This window comes from Cricetulus griseus, chromosome X (genome assembly GCF_003668045.3).
Source record: "Cricetulus griseus strain 17A/GY chromosome X, alternate assembly CriGri-PICRH-1.0, whole genome shotgun sequence".
NCBI lineage: Eukaryota > Metazoa > Chordata > Mammalia > Rodentia > Cricetidae > Cricetulus > Cricetulus griseus.
The window spans coordinates 1,755,227-1,782,461 of record NC_048604.1 but is presented as its reverse complement, the minus strand read 5'-3'; the positions used below and the strand labels follow the sequence as shown (position 1 = coordinate 1,782,461).

Here is a 27,235-nt window from a genome sequence, read left to right as displayed (position 1 = left end):
TCTGTAACATTTAATTTGCTTGTCTTTAAACTGGAGGTTCCAAATGCCACCCAGTTCCCTCTGCTCTGCTCCACTTCACCTGCTGTACTTTCTCAGGGGAGTTACATTGACAGTCTGAGGGTTCTCTGTTCTCAGGTCTATTGAAAACCTCCCTTGAGGGTGGTGGCGCCCTCCTTTAACCTGGGAGTTAGAGGCAGGAGAATCTCTGTGAGTTTGAGGCTGTCCTTGCCTGGTCTACAGAGTGAGTTCCAGAACAGCCAGAGCTGTTACACAGAGAAACCCTATCTTGAACGCCCCCTCCCTGCAAAAAACAAAAACAAAAACAAACAAACAAACAAAAAAACATGCCTTTTATCTCAGCGCTAAGGAGGTAGAGGCAGGTGTATCTCTATGAGTTCAAGGCCAGCCTGGTCTACAAAATGAGTTCCAGGACAGCCAGAGTTACATAGTAAGACACTGTCAAAGAGCAAAAACCAGTGTATATATGGACTCATGCACAGCGTACACACACACATACAGCCTCTGGTTCTGTGAGTGCATAACTACAGGAAGTAAAAGGTCATTTGGGGCTCAGCCTTTTGGGTAGGGTAGGAGGGGAAATCCTCATTGTCTTCCCTTAATTTGGCCTAGATTCCCAAACTCAGACTTCACTCAATGGTATTTGGTTTCAAAATGCTTTGGGATTGGACAGCCTGGAAAACCCTACATGCGAAATCTCACCAAAGGGGAAGGCTGTTCCAATCTGTAATGATGATCTGTGAAATGTCACTCCACACATTTAAAGCAACTAGTATAATGAACAGGATTTTTATTATATGTAGATGAAAAAGTAACAGCTTAGGCACCAGGAAAGACAGATCCAAACTCTTTCAGGAAATAGAAACTTCCAGAGCCTTCTAGAGGCTGTGAACTAGAAGGTAAAGGCAGTGTGGATACTCTTTCATTTTTATTTACTTTTTCTGTTATGAAAACTGTTGGTGGAACTTGAGGCTGAGAATTGGGAAGATAGGGGTTCTTTTTTGAATGTTTTTTTTTCTAAGCTCATTTTTTTTGTAACCACAGAGGAAAAAGGCACACACCAGACCTTTTCGTGCCAGCCAATCAGGAGAACTCTTTCCTTTATCCTGCCTGTTGCTGCCACTGTGGGGCAAGGTCACAGCATCTACAGAAATCAGAGACTTCTTAAATGTTCAGCCAGGAAGGCTGATGAGTGCTTTTCAAGGGCCCTTTTCTGAATTATGAATAAGCAGAATACTGCTATTCTTAGATTCTCTCTGCTTCTGTCAAAAATGAAGCCAAAGTGGGAGGAAGCCCTCTTCTACATGGTTGTGGCCAGCTGCCTCAGTGTGGCTAATACCTACATCATCATTTTCAACACTGTTTTTGTAGAAATGGGCTATTAACACTCTCCTGAAGCACCAGTGGCCAGCCTGTCCACCTTTGTAGGCCATGCTCTTCAACTCAATCATTAACATAGCCTGCATGCTCGTGGGAGTATACTGGTTACAAAGAAATGCCAGTACCCCTAGATGCTCCATGGAGCAGCAGAGAGCTCATTACCTTAAGGATGTCTTTGCTAGCATGGCTGTCATCTATGGCCCTTTTCAGTGGCTGTGGGTCTGGACCCAGGCATACCCCACTGTCATGCTTGTTCCTCACTTTGCACATTTTTACATGGCTAGTGACTTAGTGCTTCTCCCTATACAGAGGATGGAAGCCCTGGTTATTGCTCTGTTTTGAATGTGTGTCCCTATCAAGTTACAACCTTGCCCTTTGTCCACAGGAGTTTGAGGCAGCACTGGCTGCTCATGTGGTAGCAGGTGTTAGAGAGGCCCTGTACAGCCATAGACAGTACAGTAGTATCTTCATAGCCACCTAGTTAGCTTTGGGCCTGCTGTCATCCCTGGGCTTTGTGGTCCTCAAGATGTGTGAACATCCGCTTTCACAATAGCATCTAGTCCTGCACCCCACAGGCCACCTCTGGTCTAAGGTCTATAATGTTCTCTATTTCCACTTTGCATTTTTGTTTCAGATAAATTTAAACACTTGCCCAAGACCACATCCAAAGGAGAAAATGTCCTAAAGTGTAAGTAAACCCTGCCTAACTGAGCCTTGCCATTCCAATGGACTCTGAGATGACATTTTTTTTTAATCAGGGTTGGCTACTCTGGTTGTACCTTATATAAGGACTCCAAAGAGGTGTCTGGTCCTCAGATTCATTACAGGTGTTGATACTTAAAGGCTAATTAATCACTTGAAGACACGATGCAAAGATCTAGTAAAAGGGAAGTGGGTTCATCAGACTGGTCTATTAACACTTCTGTAGTCAAAAATATTTCAGAAATAAAGCATCAGGAGAAATGACCCCATGAATTCCATTGTATTCTAGGTTAGAGAGGATATTTGTCTGCAGTATCTTCTGGGTGTCAGTTAAGGTATAGGCTGATGACAGCCATCCAATGTGTCCAGAGGTAAAGCATGGTATAGTAGCACACACCTATAATCCTACCATTTTGGTGGTGGATGTAGGAAGATCATGAATTCAGGGTAAGCCTGAGCTCCATGGGGCTCAATCTCAAAAAAAAAAAAAAAAACAAAATAAATCAGGCTTGGTGATCCATGCCTGCTATCTCAGCACTTGGGAAGTAGAAGCAGGAGGATAACCACAAGTTTCAGGCCAGATTGGTCTACATAGTGAGTTCCAGGCCAACATATGAAGACTTCTGGGAAGTCACTTACCTATTGGAAATACCAGTGGCTGTCCACTCTGGCTTAATACTTTTTGTGAGGCATCACAGGTGTACATGAAAATGTTAAAATACTTTTTTTTGGAGACAGGGTCTCTTTATATGCTGAATGGTGGGGTTAAAGGTATGTGCCAGCATACCCTACAAAATGTTGTGTTGTACACTATGTGAAGATGTATTGCTGTGCTTGGTGTAATAAAAAACTGAATGTCCAGTAGCTAGGCAGGAGTGTATAGGTGGGACTTCCATGCAGAGAGAGAACTCTGGGAAGAAGGTGAAGTTGCCAGCTAGACTGGAGGAAGCAGAATGGGCAATATGGAGATGAGGTAACACCACAAAGCAGAATGTAGATTAGTATAAATGGGTTAATTTAAATTATAAGAGCTAGTGGGACAAACCTAAGCTAAGGCAGAGCTTTCATAATTAATAGTAAGTCTTCATGTTATTATTCGGGAGCTGGTAACCCAAAGAAAAATCTGTCTACAATGTTGTTCGTCCAAAATTATTTAGTCTCTCTCTGTTTCTGTCTCTGTCTGTCTCTCTCTGTCTCTGTCTCTCTCTGTGTGTATACATACTCATATGTACTGCACATACTGTGTTTCATGTGGAGGTATGTGAGCAACTGTCCAGAATCAGTTACCACCTTCCACCTTGTTGAGCTAGGATCTCTCGTTTCTGCTGTAGGAAGGAGTACCTCAGGACATCAAACTTGCACAGCAAGTACTTTTAGCCACTGAGTCACCTCTCCCCAGCCAAAAGTTATATTCTTTTTTTCCAAGACAGGGTGTATCAACCCTGGCTGTCTCTCTGTAGACCCAGCTGGCCTCAAACTCAGAGATCCACCTGCCTCTGCCTCCTGAATGCTGGGATTAAAGGCGAGCGTCAGCCGGGCGTTGGTGGTGCACGCCTTTAATCCCAGCATTCAGGAGGCAGAGGCAGGCGGATCTCTGTGAGTTCGAGACCAGCCTGGTCTACAAGAGCTAGTTCCAGGACAGCCTCCAAAGCCACAGAGAAACCCTGTCTCGAAAAAAACAAAAAAAAAAAAAAAAGAAAAAAAAAAGAAAAAGAAAAAGAAAAAGAAAAAGAAACCCCTGCTGGACTCAAAGTTATATTCCTAACAGAAAGTTGCATGTGGGTCTACCCTCAGGTGTGGTTTAATATCCTTAGAGGGTTAAGCCACCTAAGGGTCATGAGTCTGTCACTATTGGAGGGTCCTAGAGTGTGCAAGCATCAGGATTTTTGTTGCTGCTATTGTTTCTAAGTTTTTGTTTGTTTCTTTTGTTTTTGAGACAGGGTTTCTCTGTGTAGCTTTGGAGTCTATCCTGGAACTCACTCTGTAGAGCAGGCTGATCTCGAACTCACAGAGATCTGCCTGCCTCTGCCTCCCAAGTGCTGGGATTAAAGGCTTGTGCCACCAACACCCAGCTGTTTTTAAATTTTATTCATGAATTCATAGAGAATATTCCAGATCGATGAGAGTTTGATTCCTCTTCCTCCAGTTCTTCTCCTGATTAATGTGGAAGTGTCATCAGTTATGACTCTCTTTGTTGTTAGAAACTATGCATAACCAATCACATAGATGATTACTCAAATATTTTTTGTTAAGATACTTAACCTTTTGGAAGAAGGCACTTCAGAGATTACAGTGATCTTGTTCTTACCCCTTACAAAGGTTATAACCCCTCCCAGATGACAGTTTTGAACCTACTAGCTAAGTAGTTAGACTGTCTGGTTTAAGTCAGGGTGCTCACTTCCTTGGCAGATTCAAAAGGTATTGAGGAGTCTGCCTTTGGTCTGTATGTCAATTCTCTCTTTTTGCCCATTTCACTATCTTTCACCTAAAACATATCTAGACTATAATGGAGAGTTTCTTTAAAATTACATATTTTTATGCATTTGTCATGTCCTGCATGGAGGTCAGAGGACAAGTTGGGGGAGTCAAGTCTCTCTTGCTGTGTGATCATGTGGGTCCTAGGGAGCAAACTCGGGTTTTTGGCTTTATCAATCTCACCAGCCCTGTAATGGAACTTTTATTTGTGACAAGGTCTCACTGTGTAGCACAGTCTTGCCTGGTGGTAGTGGCACATCTTTAATCCTAGCATGTGGGAGGCAGAGACTGGCAGATCTCTGTGAGTTCAAGGCCAGCCAGAGCCACTTACAGGCCAGCCAGAGCCACACAGAGAAACCCTGTCTCAAAAACAAAACAAACAAACAAACAAACAGAAACAGAAACAGATTCATAGTCCTTCTGCTTTGGTTTTCTAGCTGCTAAGGATTACAGGCGTGTGTCTCAACTTATTAGCTATAAAGGAGATTTTTGAAGAAAGCTCGTGTTGCCTACTAATTTACTTCAGGATCTCTCCAATTCTAGACCCCAGGGGTCTTGTCTCTGTATCCTCAAATACTGTTTAAGCATTTCTTATTCACTGGTAGACAACTGCAGGCCTATCATGCACAAATCAAATGAATAAGTGAACAGATCAAAGGAGAAGAGAGGAGAAAAGACACCTTGTCCCTGCAAAATGGTCTGTGAGGCCAGTATGCTCAAAGGCACCTGCCTAGTGCCCCAAGACCTGATCACTAGAGCCTCTTGGGCTGGCATTTGACCATTGCTATGATCTCTGAGATGCTTTAGGACTGAACCAAACCCACATGTGAAGAACCCTCTGGAAATGCCATCAAAGATACCAGATTCAGTGCCTTATCCCACCTCTATCTTTCAGGATATAGGTCCAATGATGATGATGTTGGAGCCTGCAAGTGGCACCTGCTTCAGAAATAGCATTGTTCAATTAGGAGTGTTAGCTTAAAGGCACCAAACACCTTAGACCAAGGCTTCTTAAACCTTTTCACTCATAGCAGAATGTTGGTGGCACACACTTTTAATCCTAGAACTCAGGAGGCAGAGGCAGTCAGGTCTCTAAGTTCAAGGACAGCTTAGTTTACAGAGTGAGTACCAGGATGGCCAGGACTCGCACAGAGAAACTCTTTTGAATAAGCAAAATAATGACAAAAAATTCATCACCCTTCTGACTGAAGACAGTTTTATACAACACTGTGTGTGTGACACAAATAAAACATTTACTGATAAATAATAAATTTATTCTAAAACAGTTCTTGGGGAACACACAAAATTTTAATCACTTTTTAAAGAGGAAAGCTAATTTGATACTACTGAGATGAGCATGCTTATTTATGTTACATAAATAATTAAATCTTGGCCAGGCATGGTGGTGAATACCTTTAATATCAACACTTGGGAGACAGAAGCATAAGCAAGCAAGTCTCTTTGATTTTGAGGCCAGTTTGATCTACACAGCTAGTTCCAGTTTAGATAGTGAACATATTGAGACCCTATCTCATAAAAAGGGAGAGGATGTGGCTGGAGAGTTGGCTTAGTGGTTAAAAGCACTTGTTGCTCTTGCAAAGGACCCCAGGTTCAATTCATAGTGCCTACATATTGGCTCACAACTATCCATAACCCCAGGTACAGATGTGGTGCACATGCATACATTTACACACATAGTTTAAAATAAACAAACCTTTAAAAATGTAAAAATAATTAAATCTTGTCCATGTCTGATGCTACAGGTTACAAAACATCTTCAACATTTTTCACAGTTGAAATCTTTTTCTTCTCTCTTTCTCTCCCTCTCTCTCTCTCTCTCTCTCTCTCTCTCTCTCTCTCTCTCTCTCTCTCTCTCTCGTTTTTCGAGACACGGTTTCTCTGTGTAGCTTTGGAGCCTATCCTGGCACTCGCTGTGGCACAGAGATCCCCCCTGCCCCGTGCCTCTCGAGTACTGGAATTAAAGTCGTGCTTCACCAATGCCCGGCTCTTTTTCTCTTTTTTGGGGACAGGGTTTCTCTGTGTAATAGCTGTGGCTGTCCTGGAACTCTCTCTGTAGACCAGAGCAGCCTCAAACTCAGAGATCTCCATGCCTCTGTCTCCCAAGTGCTGGGATTAAAGGCACTTGCCACCATGCCCAGCTAACATTTTTACCTTATAATTGTCAATGCTGAGAATTCTTCCTGTCATAAACACTTAGTATGAAATGGCAGAAGTATATTCAGAACTATTTCAGACATTGTTGAAAATCCTATCCTAATCTCAAGCAAAAATTCATTGAACATTTTTTTGAAATTCAATTCAGCAATTTAAACAGCAATTTTTTTTTTTTAAAATCAAACATAGCTGGGCATGGTGGCATATACCTTTAATCCCAGAATTTAGGAGGCAGAGGCATGCAGTTCTGTGAGTTTGAGGCAGTCTGGTCTACATCACAAGTTCCAGTACAGACAGAGCTACATAATAGAGAGGCCTTGTCTAAAAAAACATAAGAATAAAAACACCAAATATTCTTCCAGGCATGATGATACATGCCTTTAATTCCAACAGTCTAATCCCAGCACTCTGGAGGCAGAGGCAGGGAAATATGTATGAGTTTGAGGCCAGCCTGGTTTACATTTGAGTTTCCAACCCTTTATGACTGTATAATGAGACACTTGAAAAACAAAATGAAATATCCTGACAAAATGGAATCCATAGACATAATAATTTTATACTTACATGCTGAGTAATAATAGCAGGAAAATACTCAGTCTTTATTTTCTGTAGTTAAATCATTGTGTGTCTATAAGAGCAGACAACCTGCAGGGCAGTGGTGATGCATGCCGTTAATCCCAGCACTTGGGTAGGCAGAGGCAGGTGGATCTCTGTGAGTTCGAGGACAGCCTGGTCTCCAGAGCGAGTGCCAGGAAAGCTAGGGCTGTTACACACAGAGAAACACTGTCCCGAAAAATCAAAAACCAAACCAAACCAAACTAACAAAAAGAACAGGAAACTTGCATGTACAGTAGAAACAATGCAGTTCATGACATTCAGGAGTTTTGAATCATAGCATGAATGCTTTAGGCATCATGAGTTGGTATAGTAGGGCATGACATATAAATCCAGAATGGTTCTGCATATCTGTAACCCCAGCACTTGGGAGACAGAGGCAAGAAGATTAGGAGTTTAAACTATGTAATTGAAATGAGACTCAGGTACATAGAAAATTCAAAGTCAACCCAGTCTACATGAGATCTTTGTGTGGGTGTCTGTGTGTGCACACACTCACATGTGCCACAGCATGTGTGTGAAAATCAGAGGACAGCTTGCAGGAGTTGGTTGTCTCCCTCTACCAGGTAGATCCTGGGAATGAAACTCAGGTTGTCAGGCTTGGCAACAATTGTATTTACCCAGTGAGCCTCCCACCCTTCCCACTTTCAAGTCCAGAAGAAACTCAGGACAAATGGCTGTGCTGTCTATTAGCATACCAAAGCACAAATTTGCACCAGGCTCACTCAGTACCCCTGGCTCCTCTCTCCAGGTCAGGGCTTTGCTTTTCTTCCCCCAGCTTCTGGTTCCTATAAAAACTTGCCATTTCAGTTACATTCTCTTTTTGCCTTCTCTCTTTTATTTTATTTTATTTTATTTATTTTTTTATTTTATTAGTTCTAGTTAGGGAACAAGCTTATTTCAAGTCCCTTCTCCCTCTCCCTCCCCTCACCCCCAATCCTCCTCCCCCACCCCCAGTCTACCCCCCACCCCATCCACCCAACACTCCCCAGGCAGGGTAGGGCCCTCAACCGGGGCTCTGCAAAGTCCACCAAAGCTTCCTATGCTGGGCCTGGGCCCTTCCCCATGTGTCCAGGGCCAGAGTGTAACCCTTCACATGGGATGGGCTCTCAAAGTCCCTTCTTGCACCAGGGAAAAATACTAATCCACCACCAGAGGCTCCCTGGAGTGCAGAGGCCTCCTTATTGACATCCATGTTCAGGGGTCTGGATCAGTCTTGTACTGGCCTCCCCGACAGCATCTGGGGTCGATGTGCTTTCCCTTGTTCAGGCCAACTGTTCCTGTGGATTTCTCCAACCTGGTACAGACCCCTTCGTTCTTCATTCCTCCCTCTCTTCAACTAAATTCCCGATTTCAGCTAAGTGTATTTAAACTGTCCCCTATAAAACAACTCGTGGTTTTTCTGGTGTCTCTTTCCTGTTTCCATTTCCTCTCTCTGGGATCAGAAGGCCATCCAGAAGCATTGCATCCATTAAATGTGGGCTTTTTCTAATTTGGTTTGATTTGGATTGCTGCATCGGTGAAGAGGCTTATCGGGGTGTAGAAACTTTTCACCTCATATCAAAACAAAATAAAACCAAATAAACAAACAAAAACAAAACCCTCCTGAACCATACCTTGAAGCAATCATGTCCTCATTTCATTCACCACAAGCCATTACCTTGTTTTTATCTGGCCTGGGACATGATGATTAGGCTAGGCTGACTGGCTGTCCAGCAAACTTGACGAATCCTCCTGTGTCTGCTTCTCCAGCACTGGGATTACAGCACTACAGCTGGCCTTTCACTCAGGTCCTTATGCTCTCACAGTAAGCACTTCACTTACTGAGCTATTTCCCTAGCCTCCCTTCTTTTTCTTTTGATTTTTGAAACAGAGCCTCATGTATCCCAGGCTGGTCTCAAATGTACTATGTATGTACCTGTGGATGAAATCTACTGTCGAAGTACTGGGATTATGGATGTATGCCACTGTGCTTGGTCACTGAATATTGAGAAACCTTTTACTGTTGCCAAATTTTTGAGACTGCCACATTCAGTTAATTTACTCCATATGGGGTCATGATCCAGTTTTAAAAAAGTTGTGCTCTAGAAAAAGAAAGTTGTGGGCACCCCCAGGAAACCACCCCTATCTCAGATCTTAGGGAGGGTGCAGTTGTGCCTTCTTGGTGGCCCACAGATAGATCCCCAGAGCAAGGGAACCTAAGTCTTTGTGAATTGAGCTCTTCATCTAGGATGTAGGACACCTGCCCCCCACCCCGTCAGAAGCTGTCAGGGCGTGGGTCTATTGAGAACTGTGAGGCCTTGTTCATTCCACATCTTTGAGCTGCAAGGACAAAGTACAAGTACCACTATTTCATTCTAGTTTTCATTGTTACTAATATGTACTCAATAATTCTGAGAGACTTCTGATTTTCATTTAGCTCCTGTGTCAGGCAGAGTCCTCACCAGAACAGGTGGCATGCTGAGATTTGGGTGACTCAAACAAGTTTCATGAGAACTACTGGGTAGACACACACATACACAGATCGGAACCACATGGGGCCTTAACTACTCTAGGATCCTGAGGGGGGTGTGGCCACAAAAGAGGGAAGGTCAGTAGTCTTGGGATAGCCATCCCTCTCTTCTCTGTCTGTTTTCCAGATTATATGCAGGCTTGGTGAGTAACATTTTATCATGTATGTCAAGGATTACAGGAAGAATATTATATTGAAAAATTCTTCAGTGCCCATCTGAGCTCTCCTGTATTTTCTTTGCTGAAGCCAACAACCCTACAGCAAATCAGTTCAAACATAGGCAGAGCCTTATAGACTATATAAACTGAGCAGAAGGGCTGAAAGGGCTTCTGATAGACCAGGGCCTAAAAACCCCACCCCATTTTGATTGGAGTTTTTCCAGGTGTGATCTGTTTTAGTCATGAAGCTTCCTTCCTTCCTCCTAAGCCTGTCTGAGCTGCTGTAACTGGGACCTCACAGTGTCTCAATCGGCCCTGGCCTGGGACGGTGGAAAGAGAACTTCTGGCTATGTCTCCCTGGTTTGTCTTCAGCCCTCCGTCCATATTGCCTCCACGGGACTCATCTTTGCTGGAAGAAGGGGCTGCTGCTGAATCCTTGTGACTACTGATTTCAGTGTTGCTGCTCCGTGTGCTCCCTGTACAACTAGGGAGCCAATGGTTGGTTGCCAGATAGGGCCTCTCCCATATTTGACCTAACAGTTTAGAGGTTCCTAAGCTAGTGGAGGGAGATCTCAGAGGACATCTGCACAAATTTCTTACTTCACAAAATGAGAAACTGAAACTGGAGTGCTTCTAATTTGGTTTGAAAAGCCATGGCCCAGATCATCTGAAGGCCAGGTGTCTGCCATGAAGGATAACAATCTCTGCCTGGAAAAGTGTTTTTAAATGTTATTGATGAATATTTTCTCCCTAAGGGAAAGAAATGCTTTCTTGGCTGGGCATGGTGGCACACATGTTTGGAATCCCAGCCCTCAGGAGACTGAGGCTAGAGGATTGAGAATTTGAGATCAGCCAGGACCACATAGCAAGACCCTGTCTTAAAAAAACAAAGAAACCACTGGGCAGTGGTGGCACACAACCTTTATTTTTTATTTTTATTTTTGATGCAAACTGCACAAGGCTTTATTATAGTTGTTTAACAAGCTAACCTCATGTTAGCTAGGGTCTTTCATCCACCTGCCATGGCGGATGGCTAGTAAAGACAGCTCGAAGCGTCTGCATAGAGATCTTATAGGGCAGTGTAAGGGGAGTGTCTAGCGGTACGCACAGGCTCAGGATTGGTGTGGCTCCAGGCTTGGAGGGTTTGCCCTGTGGTGATTGGTCAATTGGTTGTTATGGCCCATAGGCCCTCCCAGGGTCGTTGCTATGCTCTGCGCGTCATTGCTGTGTGCTTTTCTGTAAAGCACACCCAGAGCCGTAAAGCATAGCACCATCAGGTAACTTCTGATTGATTCCTTGCCACGAGAGGCAGGCATCTAACCTCCTAGTGACCAAGGCAAGGTCGTGGCAAGCACCAGCACACGACCTTTAATCCCAAACTTGGGAGGCAGAGGCAGGCATATCTCTATGAGTTCCAGACCAGCCTGGTCTACAAGAGCTAGCTAGTTCCAGGACAGCCTCCACAACCACAGAGAAACCCTGTCTCAAAACCATCCCCCCCAAAAAAAACAAACCAAGTTTTATTCTTTCTGCTCTGATTGTGTGAGTGATACTGTAGCACAAATTCTAATAGGTCTTAATAATAAAAACCTGGAGTCAGATACAGGGGTTAATGGTGAAAGATCAGAGAAGCTAAGTAGCCAGTCCCTACTTCTTACCTCTCTAGGAATCCTCAGGCTGAATGCATCCTCAGACTGCCTGCCTAGACTGCTGCCTCAGACTGACTACCTAGACTGCTAGACTGTCCTGAGCTCTCTCTGCCCAGCCATATCCCTTCCTGTCTCCACCACCTCAGTGCTGGGATTAAAGCCACGTGACCCTAAAGACTTGGATTAAAGGTGTGAGCCACCACCATTTGGCTCTGTTTCTCTTTTATACTGGATCAATTCTGTGTAGCCCAGTGTGGCCTTGAACTCACAGAGATCCATCTGCCTCTGTTTTCTGAGTGCTGGGGTTAAAGGTGTGTGCCACCATGCCTGGCCTCTATGTCTAAGTAGTGTGGCTAGTTTCACACTCTGATCTTCAGGCAAGCTTTATTTGTTAGATCATAAACAAAATATCACCACATAATACAGGTTCACAAGGCAAGGAAGTGAAAAACATAATTTAAACATTAACCACAACACGTGTTCTAAAATGACTTCCAGGATTCTGGTCACATATTCATACACATCATTCACAGTTGGCTGGCATACATGCAATCTGAAGGAGCATACAGGGTCTTTGTTGCTGACTCAAAGGATCCACATTGCCTTGCAACTGTGCCTCTAATCTCAATTTGCGTTAAAGACACATGGTGCTGGAAACTATATGTATCACCTCTGTATCCTGTATATATTACCACTTACTTGAGCATAAGGAGGTAGATTGCAGGTAGGTGGACAAGTAATTATGTTTCTGATCTATGTATCACTTTCCCCAGAACTTTCACAATTCACATGTCTACTTTGGACACTGCTTCTGGCCCTTACCCAATAGCAAGGGGTTGGGGCTCTTTTCATGCCATGCCAGTCTCAGGGAGAAGTTTGATTTGATTGTGACTAACAGCCCATACATAAAGGTAGACACATTGGTGTGTTGTGGAATATTCCTTTATACCGTGTGAAGATCTGTTACAGTGAGTGGTCAGAAAAAGCTAAGCAGCCAATAGCTAAGCAGGAGGTATGGCAGGAACTTCTGGATGGATAGAGGGCTCTGTGAAGAAGGAGGAATCACCAGCCAGACATTGAGGAAGCAGAATGGTCAGTACAGAGTAAAGGTAATTGAGCCACATAAAAGAAGGTAGATTGCCAGGCAGTGGTGGCGCACGCCTTTAATCCCAGCACTCGGGAGGCAGAGGCAGGCAGATCTCTGTGAGTTTGAGACCAGCCTGGTCTATAAGAGGTAGTTCCAGGATAGGCTCCAAAGCTACAGAGAAACTCTGTCTCAAAAAACCAGAAAAAAAAGAAAGAAAGAAAAGAAAAAAGAAAAAAGAAAAAAAAAGAAAGATTAAACCAGATGGTGGCCCACACCTTTAATCCCAGCACTTGGGAGGCAGATGCAGGTGGGTCTCTGTGAGTTCAAGGCCAGCCTGGTCTACAGAGAGAGTTCCAGGACAGCCAGGAATGTCACACAGAGAAACCCTGTCTTGAAAAACCATAAAAAGAATGTAGATTAAAAGATATGTGTTAATTTAAGTTATGAGAACTAGTGGGACAAGCCTAAGCTTTTGTCTGAGCTTTTATAGTTACTAAGTCTCTGTGTCACTTTTTTTTTGTGTGTGAGCTGGTGGCCCAAAGAAAAATTCATTTACACTGGTGTGTGTACATTTGTCTGTTTCCAGTTTGTTCTGGAAATGTCTTTAGTGGGGAGATTTTTTGTTTGTTTTTGTTTTTCTTCTGTCATCAATTTGCAGGCACTCTTTTTATTTATTTATTTATTTATTTATTTTTTGTGGCAGAGTACTATATAATCCAGGCTGGCACAGAACTCACTGTATAGCTCAGGATGACTTTGGACTTCTGGTCTTCTTGCCTCCACTTCTTGTATGCTGGGATTATGGGTGTCCACCACACCCCTGTCATTTGGTGTTGGAAGTGGAACCAAGGATTCCATGCATACTGGGAAAACAACTCATGCTGGGTCCTTTTATACCCCTTTCCTACCAACTGAGGTATGTTCTGAGCTCCAGGAGTTCTTTTTATATTATAGACATTAAGCTTTAATCTCCTACATAACAAATGTGTTTTCTTTTTAATATCTATCTTAATTTTAATTATGTGTATGAGTGTGTGTAGGTATGTGCATATGAGTGTTGGCCCATGGAGTCCAGAAATTTTGGATTCTCTGGAGTGTAGTTATAGGTAGTTGAACCACTGACATGTATATTAGGGATTTGAACTTTGATCCTCTGGAAGAGCAGTATGTTCTATTAACCTCAGAGCCATCTTTCCAGCCCAATTGTGTTTTTAAAATCTATTACTGGTTATTTGGCTTTGTAGGCATCATCTCTTTGTTTTTGAGATACCATCTCACTAAGTTACCCATGGCCTGGATCTCACTGTGAAGTACTAGCAGGCCTTGAACATCTGAATCTTTTGGAATCAGCTTCCTGAGTGATTGTAGGTGTGTGGTATGTCTAGCTGTGGGTATCTTAAAGCAAAGTAGTTGAAGCTTTATATCCTCATGTTTACTTTTTTCACTATAATTTGTAGGTTTCTAGCCTTGTTTAGTTTCTTGGGTGGCTAGGTGGTACACCTTAGCTACCTTTGTTAAAATCAACATGTCCTTTACCTGCCTAATACTTTTCAGCATAAATGTTAAGTATAAAGTTATTCTTGGGGCTGGAGAGATAGCTCAGTAGTTAGAAAGCATTTTCTACTCTTCCAGAGGACCAGAATTTGGCTCCAAGCACCCCCATCAGGTAACTCTCAAAAATCATGTAACTCTAGCTCTAGGGTATCAGAGGCCTCTGGCTTCCAAGGGTACATACCTTCATACACTCACACATCCCTACACATAATTTAAGATAATAAAAATAGAGTGCTAGAGAGATATCTCAGTGGTTAAGAGCATAGAAGACCTGGGTTTAGTTTCCAGCATCCATATGGTATCTCACAGCCTTCTATAACTTCAGTTCCATAGTGTCCAATGCCCTCTTCTGGCCTCTTTGGGTGCCATGCACACACATGTTACACATACATACATATAGGCCAAACACTCTTACAGATTAAATGGAAATAAACCCACTAGGCAGTGGTGGTGTACACCTTTAATCCTAGCCAGCAGCTGGGAGGCAGAGGCAGGTAGATCTATATGAATCAAGGCCAGCCTGGTCTACCGAGTGAGTTCCAGCACAGCCAAGGCTGTTACACATAAAAACCCTGTCTCCAAAAACAAAAATAAGTAAGTAAATGAATGTAAAGAAAATAGTAGAAATAAGTCTTTTAAAATTATAGTTATTCTTACGGTTGAGCTGTCTGTACAGAGTATGCGTCATCTCATTACTCAGACAATTTTTCTCAAACAGTAAGTGCTCCAAAGGAGTCACTATCGTCTTGAGATCATGATTCACAGGAAAAAGGAGAATTCTCACTGCACCACAGGTTTTGGGAGGAAAAGGGAGGTGTTTCTGTCCTTAGAGCCAGACACATCAACCAGGTATGTCAGGCCTTGCCCTTCCTTTGATGGTCTATAGTGGTAGAAACCACAGATAATCTGAACCAGGCAGTTTCTGCCCTCAAGCAAGTCCCTAAATAGTCATGTGTTTGTGGAACACTTCTTTCCTGTCACCACAGGTTTCAGCCCAGGTGTCTCCTCAGCCTTGATCTATTTTTACACCCCTGGCATTCTGCATTAGCAAGCATCCTCCATTCTGGGTGGCGCATCTCTGCTAAGTGACTCCATGGCTAGTAGGCTTGTGGCCATCTTGATGCCAGTCCTAGACCTCTGTGGGTCTAGAGAATCAGGGGCCTTGTGGATGTAGTGGCAAGCCTAGTTTTTTTTTTTTTTTTAATTTCAAGACAGTTTCCCTGTGCAGCTTTAGAGCCTGTCCTGAAATTCACTTTGTAGACCAGGCTGGTCTCAAACTCACAGAGATCCTCCTGCGTCTGCCTCCTGAGTGCTGGGATTAAAAGTATGTGCCACTACCGCCCAGCATACCTAGTCTTTTTAATCTTCTTGTATTTTTCTGGTAGTTTTTCCCACTGCCACCTTCTCTTTTGACTTTTGCTCTCTGTTTCTTTCCAGAGTCCTGACTTCAGATCTCTTGTTTCTATGCAGCACCTGATTTCTAGCTGGGTCCCAGCCAGTGTGTCTACAGTTGCTGCCACCTCAGCCAGCTCAGATCCCTTTTCCTGCAAGACATTCTCTTAGTTAGGGTGACTATTGCTGTGATAAAACACCATGGCCAAAGCAAGTTGATTAAGAAGGGTTTTATTTGGCTTCTACTTCCACATCAGGAAGTCAGGACAGGAACTCAAACAGGGCAGGAACCTGGAGGCTGGAGTTGATGCAGAGGCCATGGAGGGAAGCTGCTTACTGGCTTGCTTCCCATGGCTTCCTCAGCCTGCTTTCTTATAGAACCTAGGACCACCTGCCCAGGGATGGCACCACCTACCATGGCCTGGGCCCTCCCCCATTGATCACTATGTGAGAAAATACCTTACAGCCATATTTTATGGAGCTATTCTCACAATGGAGATTCCTTCCTCTCAGATGACTTTAGGTTATGTCAAGTTGACATAAAACTAGCCAGTACAGATATGAATCTTTATTCACAAGGCCCTGGGTTCTATCCCTAGCATTAAATAAACCAGGAGTAGTGGTATACACATGCAATTCTATCATTCTGGAAATAGAGAGAGGAGGATCGTCAGGGTCATCCTAAGCTACATAGCCAGTTTGAGGCTAGCCTGGGACACATGAGCCCCATCTCAAAATAAATAAATTGATAAAAAAAACAACATCCAAATGGTGGTGCCACAAACCTTTAATCCCAGCACTCTGGAGGCAGAGGCAGGTGGATCTTTGAGTTCAAGGCCAGCCTGGTCTACAGAGTGAGTTCCAGGACAGCCAGGACTGTTACACAGAGAAACCCTGTCTTGAAAAAACATACATAAATAGATAAATAAATAACAAAAAAGACATGAACCATTGCAGATTCAGTACTCAAGCTTGCACTTCCAACCCATGGAGACCCAATGAATCTTCCTTTTTGCCCCTTTCCCACCTATAATGTAAACTCTCTGATTGGTGTCTGATGGGAATGTACTTCTGTGTATGTTCATCTTATTGATGGTTGAATAAAGTACTGTTTGGCCAATGAGGCAGCAAGTTAGGCGGGACTAGGAGTCAAGGAGGATTCTGGGAAATGTAGTAAAGAAGTGATGATCCAGGCAGGAAATGACATAGCAGGGAGACTTTTACATAAACAAGGGCAAGAAGGAAGTGGGCCCCTTCTCTCGTCCTCCAGAGTCACCATGTGATCCTGGGATGAGGACACCAATGGAAGGCATCCTCTAAGATAAGTCTTATAAAATATATAGATTTATGATAATTAAGACTGAGCTAACAGATGAGAATCCTAGTCATTGGTCAAGTAGCATTTGTACATAATAGAAGTCTCTGTGTATTATTTGGGGCCCTAACTCGGTGGGCAGAACTCAGGCGGCTGACAGAAAGCGCCCATGTGGCAGTAGGGCTCAGGCAGCATTTGGCGGAAAGATTTATCGTAACAGGTGTCTACCATGTCAGTATCTTCTGTGTTTATTTCCTGGCTCTTTATTTGTCACTGCTGTTCAAGCAGCGTCCCTGGGTCCATTCCCTTCCTTGCCTGCTACTTATGAGTGAGAGCACTTAAGTTTAGGCAGATGATGCCAAGCCCCTTCCCAAAAGGCCTACTGAAATGAGTACCCCCAAGTTGTTCCTTCCTTCCTTCCTTCCTTCCTTCCTTCCTTCCTTCCTTCATTCATTCATTCCTTTTTTGGTTTTTCGAGACAGGGTTTCTCTGTGGCTTTGGAAGCTGTCCTGGAACTAGCTCTTGTAGACCAGGCTGGTCTCAAACTCACAGAGATCCACCTGCCTCTGCCTCCTGAGTTCTGGGATTAAAGGTGTGAGCCACCAATGCCCGGTTTACCACCAAGTTTCTACCCCTGGTGTGGGTACAGGATTTACCATGTACTGAGCTGGTGGGGATGACCTCAAGTTGCCTTTTGTTCTTGTTTGACTGTCTCAGCTTTAAATCAAGGTAATGGGTTTCTCTGTCTATGCATTAAGCCAGATGAAGCTGAATTGAGAAAGTATAGCAACAGGTTTATTTGAGCAAAGAAACTCCCAACAGGCTTTCCAGTCCCAGAGATCGAGGCCAGAGAAGCTGCATCCACAAACAAAAGCAGTGAGACTTTATGGGTTGTTGGCAAGGGGTGATGACATGTCTGCCACAATCTAGGTTTGTGCCCAAGTATGGTAAAAAAACTGAGCACTTTAGATAAGGACTTGGGTGGCTGGTAACTTCAGGGGAGGAAGCTGCAGTAGATGCCAAGAATGTGGAACCATATTTTTTGGCACCCTTCCTTTGTTCAGAGGGTTTGGAGAAAAAGATAGGAATGGGGCTTTCCAGAACATGCAGGAATGAACTACAGGTTCCAACTGAACACAAAATTGCCTCCAAAAATTAGATAAATGTGTCCCATGATATAGCAATCCCACTTTTGAGAAGTTTCCTGAAAGAAAACTTGAGTGTCTCTGTCCTTTTAAGGCTGGGGCTTCTCACAACAGGGATGATCCTTAAGGAGACCATGCTCAGTGAAATCAGTCAGGCACACAGGGACAAATACTATTCTGATGCTTCTTCTGGAGATTCCTAGAATACTCAGATTAAGACACACTGAGTGGTAGGTAGCAAGGAGTGGAAGGAGAGATGGGGAGAAATCAGTGGTTAATGGTCAGAGTTTCAGTTTTGCAAGATGAAAGAGATCAAGTTGGGTATGCTGTCTCACACCTAGGATCTCAATGTTGTTTTATTGTTTTTACTCTTACTCTATCGGGGGGCCTACCACACAGCTCCCAAATAAATGCACACAGAGATGTATAATCTATAAATGCCTAATTTGTTTGGCTTGTTTCTAGCCAGCTTTTCTCTCTATTTTTAAGATTTATTTATTTATTATGCATATGGTGTTATACCTGCATGTCAGAAGAGGGCACCAGATCTCATTACAGATGATTGTGGGTCACCATGTGGTTCCTGGGAATTGAACTCAGGACCTCTGGAAGAGCAGCCAGTGCTCTAAATTTCTGAGACATCTCTCTAGCCCTAGCCAGCTTTTCTTAACTTAAATTATCCCATCTATCTTTTGCTTCTGGGTTTTTAATCTTTCTTTTTGTTCGTTTGTTTATTTGTTTGTTTTTCGAGACAGGGTTTCTCTGTATTGCTTTGGAGCCTATCCGGGCACTCGCTCTGGAGACCAGTCTGGTCTCGAACTCATAGAGATCCTCCTGCCTCTGCCTTTCGGAGTACTGGGATTAAAGGTGTGCACCACTTACATCCTGCTGGGTTTTTATCTTTCTATATACATTTCTTTACTTCTTACTCCATGGCTTGCTGTGTAGCTGGGTGGCTGGCCCCTGATGTCCTCCTCATTCTCTCACTCCTTGATCTTCCTCTTCCTAGATTTCTCCTCCTATTTATTGTCTCTGCCTGCCAGCCCCACCTATCCTTTCTCCTGCCTTGCTATGGACCATTCATCTCTTTTTTAGACCAGTCAGGTGTTTTAGACAGGCAAAGAATCACAGCTTCACAGAATTAAACAAATGCAACATAAAAGAATATAACACATCTTTGCATCATTAAACAACTGTTCTACACCATACACAAATGTAATACACCTTAAAATAATATTCTACAACATATCAGTGCTCAGGAGGCTAAGGTAGGAGGATTGCCATGAGTTTAAGGCCAGCCTGGACTTCATAGTGAGTTTGAGGCCAAACTGGACTACAGAGTAAGGTTCTGTCTCCAAAACCTAAAAAAGAAAAGAAAAAGCACTCTAGATGGTGGTGATGGCTGCACAGCACTGGGGATATAATTCATGCTACCAAACTGTATGTACGCTTCCAAGGGTTAGGATGGCAAGTTCATGCTGGGTGCATTTAGTCACAACACCAAACATTGGACCCAGGGCCTTGTAAATGCTAAGCACACATTCTATCACTGAGCTACATCCCTATTTCCATTTGTTACACCCCCGGAAAAACTCAGGTATCCGGGGTCCCAGGCCATGACCGTGGTCACCCCAATCACCAGGCAGATTCGAGAGCTTGATGCAAACTGCATGAGGCTTTATTGTAATTTAATGAGCTAACCCCATGTTAGCTCGGGTCTTTCACCCACCCGCCATGGCAGATGGCTAGAAAAGACAGTTTGAACCGACTGCAGAGATATCTTGTAGGGCAGTAAGGGGAGTGTCTAGGGGTACGCACAGGCTCTCGATTGGTGTGCCTCCAGGCTTGGAGGGCTTGCCCTGTGTTGATTGGTCAACTGGTTTTTATGGCCCATAGGCCCTCCCAGGGTGTTTGCTATGTTCTGTGTATCATTGCTGTGCGCTTGTCCATAAAGTACACCCAGAGTCGTAAAGCATAGTGCCACCAGCTAACTTCTGATTGGTTCCTTGTCACGAGGCAGGCACCTAATCTCTAGTGACTAAGAAAAGGTCATAGCAAGCACGTGTTACTGTCATGGTTGCCGAAATGGGGGCTGGTCCCTTCACATTAACTATCTTTTATAAATTGAGGTTTGGGCTAGTGAGATGGCCTGGTAGGTAAAGGTGCCTATTGCTAAGGCTGACAACCTGAGTTCAATCCCTGAGAATCAGGTAGTGTAGCATGAATAATAAAAACCCAGAGACAGATATTGGGGTTCAAGCTGAAGGTCAGAAAAGCAAAGCAGCCAGCCGCTAGAGAGTTCTTACCTCTACCAAGTTTGGGGTGATCATGTTCTCAGCGTGACTGCAGAGTAAATACAGATTGAGACCTTGAGTTCCTTCTTGTCTTATATTCCTCACGAGTGCTGGAATTAAAGGTATGCACCACTTGCTGTCTGGCCTCTATGGCTGTGGCTTTGCATTCTGATCTTCAGGCAAGCTTTATTAGATGATAAACAAAATATCACCACAATGTTGTATGAGGAAACTCAAACCAATATGTTTTCTGACCTCCACACATGAACCATTGAATGTTAAGTGACCCTTCAATAAATGTAATGAAACAATTGAGATTAATCTCTGCTATTCAATAATAGGTGTTAAGTGAGCTTCTTGAGAAAGCAGAGTATCACTTTCCTCATTTTATGGGGTACCAGCTGGATGTGAGTTGGTAGTTTGATAAAAATGTACACTAGGCTGGGTGTAGTGGCACACAGGAGGCAGAGGCAAATGGATCTCTGAGTTCAAGGCCAGCTTGATCATACTGAGTTCCAGGACAGCCCAGGCTACATAGTGAGAATATGTCTCAAACAAACAGACAGACAGACAAATAAAAAATTGCACACTAAGGCACACACACCTTCCTATCCCAGTTCTGCTGCTTGTGAGGAGGAAGTGTTATTCTTTTATGCTACAGCTTCGGGTGTAAAGAAAGGAAGCTATGAATGAACAACCTATGTGGAGTTTATTGACAGGAAGAGGGGGTAGGATGGGGTTGGATTGTCAGCCAACCCAAGAGGAGCCAGAGAGAGAGAAGATGGGGAAGGCTGGACCTTTTAAAGGGAAGGCTGTGCATGTGCACTGGGGTTTTGCACATTCGTAGAGTCCTCACGAAGGCCTAATTCGTGGTGGGTGACATGGCAATGACTTAACACATTTTCCAGTGCATGCCACGCCTGTCGTTAGGGGGTGGGGTCATCCAGGTGTATGTTCTTACAGGAAGGCCCCTCCACTTCTGTTGCTCTATAACTGATAAGGGAACTCAAGTCAATCTGGTAGCAGCTTATAGTGATTGTGGATTTACAATCAAAGAAAGTAAGTTTAGAGAAGCTAAGTAACCTTCAAGTTCATGGAAATAGGAAATGTTGATGGAAGTTTCTGTTCCACCTGGTTCCGTAGCCGTTCAATCGCAAATAAACACACACAGTCTTATATTAATTATAAACTGTTTGGCCTATTGCCCAGGCTTATTATTAACAAACTTACGAATTAAATTAATCTATAATTCTTACCTATGTTTAGTCACGTGGATTGGTACCTTTTCTCAGTAAGGCATTCTCATCTTGTTTCCACTGTGGCTGGCTGGTGAATGTTTCTGTGCCTTTCCTCTTCCCAGAATTCTCCTAGTCTGGCTACTTCCTGCTTGCCTGTCTACTGGCCAATCAACATTTTATTAAACCAATATGAGTGACAAATCATTACAGTGAACAAGAGCATTATCCCACATCAAGAAAGTGGCCAGGATGAGGCTCACCTAGCGGCTTTGGACTTCCATCTGTCACTTTTGTTTGTTATTATATTCCAGAGAGAACTTGATGCAATATACTTGGGTCTAAATTTCACTTGAAAATGCATTGTTTCAGTGCTGGGAATTGAACCTAGTGCCTCATGAATGTTAGGTAATTGCTATACCCGTAGTACTAAAACAATACATTTTCAAAGTTAAATACACATAACATAAAACTTCAAAGCCAGGCGGTGGTGGTGCACACCTGTAATCCCAGCACTCGGGAGGCAGGGATAGGTGGGTCTCTTGAGTTCAGGGTCAGCCTGATCTACAGAGTGAGTTCTAGGACAGGTAGGACTACATAGTGAGACCCTGTTTCAGCAAACCAAAACAAAAAACAAAAAACAAAACCCAAACCCAAAACAAAACTGTTTTGGGATATTTGTTTACACTGTATGAAGCTACGTCATTGTGACTAGTTTAATAAAAAGCTGAATGGCCAATAGGTGGGCAGGAGGGGATAAGTGGGACTTCTGGGCAGAGAGAAGAACACTGGGAGGAAGAAAGTTGGAATTTCACCAGTGAGACACAGGAAGTTGGACATATAGAATGGAGGAGAGGTAAAGAACTACATGGCATGGCAAAATGTAGATTCATACAAACAGGTCATTGGGGGGCTGGAGAGATGGCTCAGAGGTTAAGGAGCATTGGTTGCTCTTCCAGAGGTCCTGAGTTCAATTCCCAGCAACCACATGGTGACTCACAACCATCTGTAATGAGATCTGGCGCCCTCTTCTGGCCTGCAGGGATACATGCAGGCAGAACACTGTATACACAATGAATAAATCAATCTTTAAAAAAAAAAAAAAAGCTAGTTGGGATCAAGCCTAAGCTAAAGGCCAAGCTTTCATGATTGGTAATAAGTCTCCATGTCATTATTTGGGGACTGATGGTCCCAAGAAAGTCCAACTACACAAAATAACAAAACAAAACTTCACCACTGTGACAAAATGCCTCAGAAAAATAATTTAAGAGAAGAATCTGGAAAACATGGTTGATGTTTGTAATGTAATTCCCACTCTTGAGAGGTAGAGACAGGAGAATCAGAAGTACAAGGCCATCCTTGACTTTTGAGTTTGTGGCTAGCTTGGGATACATGAGATGCTGTCTGGAAAAAAAAAGGAGAAAAAAAGACATGGTAAGCAACACCTAACCAAAGAAAGAAACCTAGCTCAGCTTTCTGTATTAATGTCAGATAGAATGGATGCTGAGACAAAACAAAAACATCTTAGGGATAATGTTAAAAAACTCAAAATAGCTCAAGCAAAGCCAGGTGTGGTGGCGCACGCCTTTCATCCCAGCACTCTGGAGGCAGAGGCAGACAGATCTCTGTGAGTTCGAGACCAGCCTGGTCTACAGAGTGAGTTCCAAGACAGCCTCCAAAACTACACAGAAAAACCCTATATCCAAAATCAAAAAAAAAAAAAAATTCAAGCAAAAACTGCCAGGCTGCCAGGAAGAAACAGACAAATCTGGCCTGGTAGAAGCAGTGTGCTATCTACAAGCTTCCCTTCAAGATAATCTGATGAAACACACAACTGCTCTGACTAGAGGTTTCTGCCACGCAGGTACAGAACTCACCTCTCACATCCATGGTTTGTACCTACACACACTGGCAGCATCTAAAGCCATAAAGTCAGAAGAGACTACCCCCTGCATCTGTAAGGCATGAGAACACATTTCTGTGACCCCAGCACTTGGGAGGTGGAGGCAGGAAGATCTGATGTTCAAGGCCAGCCTTCCTCCTAAGTGTGGTAACAGACAGCACATGATCAGAGTCTAGTGTCATTCCATAACACCTTCTCCATACATCACAAATGAAAATAAAAAATAAGATTTAAAATACCCTCAGGTTCTGGGGCTGGAGCTCAGCAGTAAAGGTCTTGCCTGACACACCTAGCACCCTATTTTCAACCCCCAATACTACAAACAAAGTAAGTAAGTAAACAAACTCAGTAAACAGCACTCCTCCAAGGTCTGCTTCAATCCCTGCCTCCAGGTTCCTGCCCTGCTCGACTCCCACCTTTGGCTTCCCTCAGGGATGGACTGTGATGGAGAACGAGTAAGCCAAATAAACCTTTTCCTCCCCAAGTTAAAAACCCTGGAATACAAGATTAATTAAAAAATCAGTAGCCCTCCTATATACAAATGATAAATGGGCTGAGAAAGAAATCAGAGAAACAACACCCTTCACAATAGCCACAAATAACATAAAATATCTTGGGGTAACTCTAACCAAACAAGGAAAAGACCTGTATGACAAGAACTTTAAGTCCCTAAAGAAAGTATTGGAGAAGATATCAGAAAATGGAAGGATCTCCCATGTTCTTGGGTAGGTAGGATCAACATAGTAAAATTGGCGATCATACCAAAAGCAATCTACAGATTCACTGCAATCCCCATCTAAATCCCAACACAATTATTCATAGACCTTGATAAAACAATTCTCCACTTCATGGAAAAACAAAAGACCCAGAATAGTCAAAACAACCCTGTACAATAGAGGAATTTCTGGAGGCATCACCATTCCTGACTTCAAGCTCTACTATAGAGCTATAGTTCTGAAAACAGCTTGGTATTGGCACAAAAATAGACAGGTAGAACAATGGAATAGAGTTGAAAACCCTGATATTAACACACACACCTATGAACACCTGAGTTTTGACAAAGAAGCCAAAATTATACAATGGAAAAAAAGAAATCATCTTCAACAAATGGTGCTGGCATAACTAGATGTTGACAAATAGAAGATTGCAAATACATCCATATCTATGGCCCCTCACAAAACTCAAGTCCAAGTGGATCAAAGACCTCAGCATAAATCCAGTTATACTGAAACTGACAGAAGAGAAAGTGGTAAGTAGCCTTGAACGCATTGACACAGGAGAGTACTTCCTGAATATAACAACAATAGTACAGACACTGAGATCGACAATTAATAAATGGGACCTCCTGAAACTAAAGAGCTTGCCTGTAAGCAATAAGACAAAACAGCAGCCCACAGACTGGGAAAAGATGTTCACCAACCCCACATCTGACAGAGAGCTGATCTCCAAAATATATAAAGAACTCAAGAAGCTAGACATCAAAATACCAAATAATCCAATTTAAAATGGGGTACAGATCTAAACAGAAAATTCTCAACAGAAAAATCTCAAATGGCTGAAAGACACTTAAAGAACTGCTCAACGTCCTTACCATGAGGGAAATGTAAATCAAAACAACTCTGAGATACCATCTTACACGGTCTTTTTGGGTGGGGGCTCAAGGCAGGGTTTCTCTGTGGCTTTGGAGAGTGTCCTGTAACTAGCTCTTGTAGACCAGGCTGGTCTCGAACGCACAGAGATCCACCTGCCTCTGCCTCCTGAGTGCTGGGATTAAAGGGGTGTGCCACCAACGGTCAGCGAAGATCAACTTCTTGGAGAGGCAGATTATGCTACCATAGAAAGGCAATCCATATATGATGACCATGCCCTGGCTTTATGTTGCACAGCAGCTTTGAGTTCTTGGGACAGAATTGGAGAAGTAGGAAAGAAGATTGAGTCATTTACTAAAGTCATACAGGGCCCAAAGGAAGCCTTCATGGATTTCTTACAAAGACTGACTTTAGCAGTAAATAGAATGATACCCAATTCAGAAGGTAGACAAATAACAATTGAATCTCTACCTTTTGAAAATGCTAATGCACAATGCAAAAGGGATAATTAGGTCTTTAAAGGCAAGGTCACCACCTTTGGAAGAATGAATCTGAGATACAATCAATATTGAATCTCATGACCATGATGATGGATAGGAGAGGGGATTTCCAGAGGTTTGAAGAAAAATCAAAATGTCAGGTGTTTCAATTGTGGCAAACAAGTTCACCTTAAAAGGGATTGTAGACAGGTTGTTCCTAGAAACAGTTTTTTTCTTAAGAATAATCCAAACAGAACCCCTCCTCCATTCTGGATTATGCAGAAGGTGTGGCAAAGTCAGGCTTTGGACCAATGAATGTAGATTAACATGGGGCAGTCAAGGTAATCCTCTGCCATTGGGAAACTCCTTGAGAGGCCTCTTACAGGCCCCTATGCCAAATTTGGTTCAGTTGTTTCCTGTCACTGTGGAAACTCCTTCCTAGAGCAATTGAAGAACCTAATGCCTATTGTAAGAAATCATACTGCTCTGGATGATAGAATAACTATTAGAAGATAAGACAAAAATTCAGGAGAAATGGTGAATCAAGATTGATACAGATTAGATGTGAAACCTCCCCAAAGTTTGTGTTAAGGGAGGGTTTTCTGTTTGTCTTTTCAGGAGGATAAAAACAACCATCTTGAGGAATTTAAAGACCTTTACACGAATAAGCATCCAAAGAAAAAGGGAGAACTACTCAGAAAAAATTACCTAGACAAGGAATAATCTGACCTAATGTAATCTTTGAAGTCTCTGAACAGAAAGTGGAACCCAACAGATGATAATTCCACCAGGACTATGACAACACCATTAAACTGAACAACAGCAACTAAAGATCTGCTTTGGACTACAAACTGCTCAGCATAATTTCAAGGTGGCTAGTGGAGATGATCAGGCTTTACAGCTACTCTAGCCAGGACTTGAGACAAGCCTTGCACTTTCCCAATACATGTAGACTGAACAACAAATGATACAGCCACCTGTCCCAGGACTTGACAATTAATCCAAATTTTTCTTTTCAGGAGCCCCTAAAGATGCCATCACCCCTACACAGCAGGAAGTAAATTTAAGAATATGATACCCACATTTCCAAGAGGTGGGGGTCAGTGATTTTTTGATCATTCAGTGGGTTATGGATTTTTGTCATTGTTTAGGGAGATTGGTTACAAGTTGTTATTGGTAATTGTCAGGAAAAAAGCTAAACAATGGAGCTTAGATTCAGGGTTTTTGCTCTGAAAAGAAAAAAGGGGGCACACATATAATAGGATAAAAAGGGTAGATTATTGAATCTACTCTCAAAAAAAAGGGAAGATATAGATATGATAAGATTGAATCTACTTTTTTTTTGTTTTTCGAGACAGGGTTTCTCTGTATTGCTTTGGAGCCTGTCCTGGAACTAGCTCTTGCAGACCACGCTGACTTTGAGCTCACAGAGATCCACCTGCCTCTGATTCCCAAGTGCTGGGATTAAACGTGTGTGCCTGGCTAAGAGTGAATTTCCCTTTAAAAAGTAAATACTAGTTTTAAATATTTTACATTGGATTGGACTTTTGTATATTGT

The 27,235-nt window shown here is 43.0% G+C and overlaps 1 protein-coding gene across 1 annotated transcript; it reads left to right on the top strand.

The window, feature by feature from the left end:
* The first annotated feature begins 363 nt into the window (after positions 1-363).
* On the top strand, positions 364-27,030 carry Tmem187 (transmembrane protein 187). Its single transcript, XM_027432388.2, is given in 4 exon segments — positions 364-1,445; positions 1,447-1,649; positions 1,651-2,086; positions 26,296-27,030. Coding segments are annotated over 3 exon segments (843 nt in total). The 5' UTR covers positions 364-1,238; the 3' UTR covers positions 2,084-2,086; positions 26,296-27,030.
* The last annotated feature ends 205 nt before the right edge of the window (positions 27,031-27,235 follow it).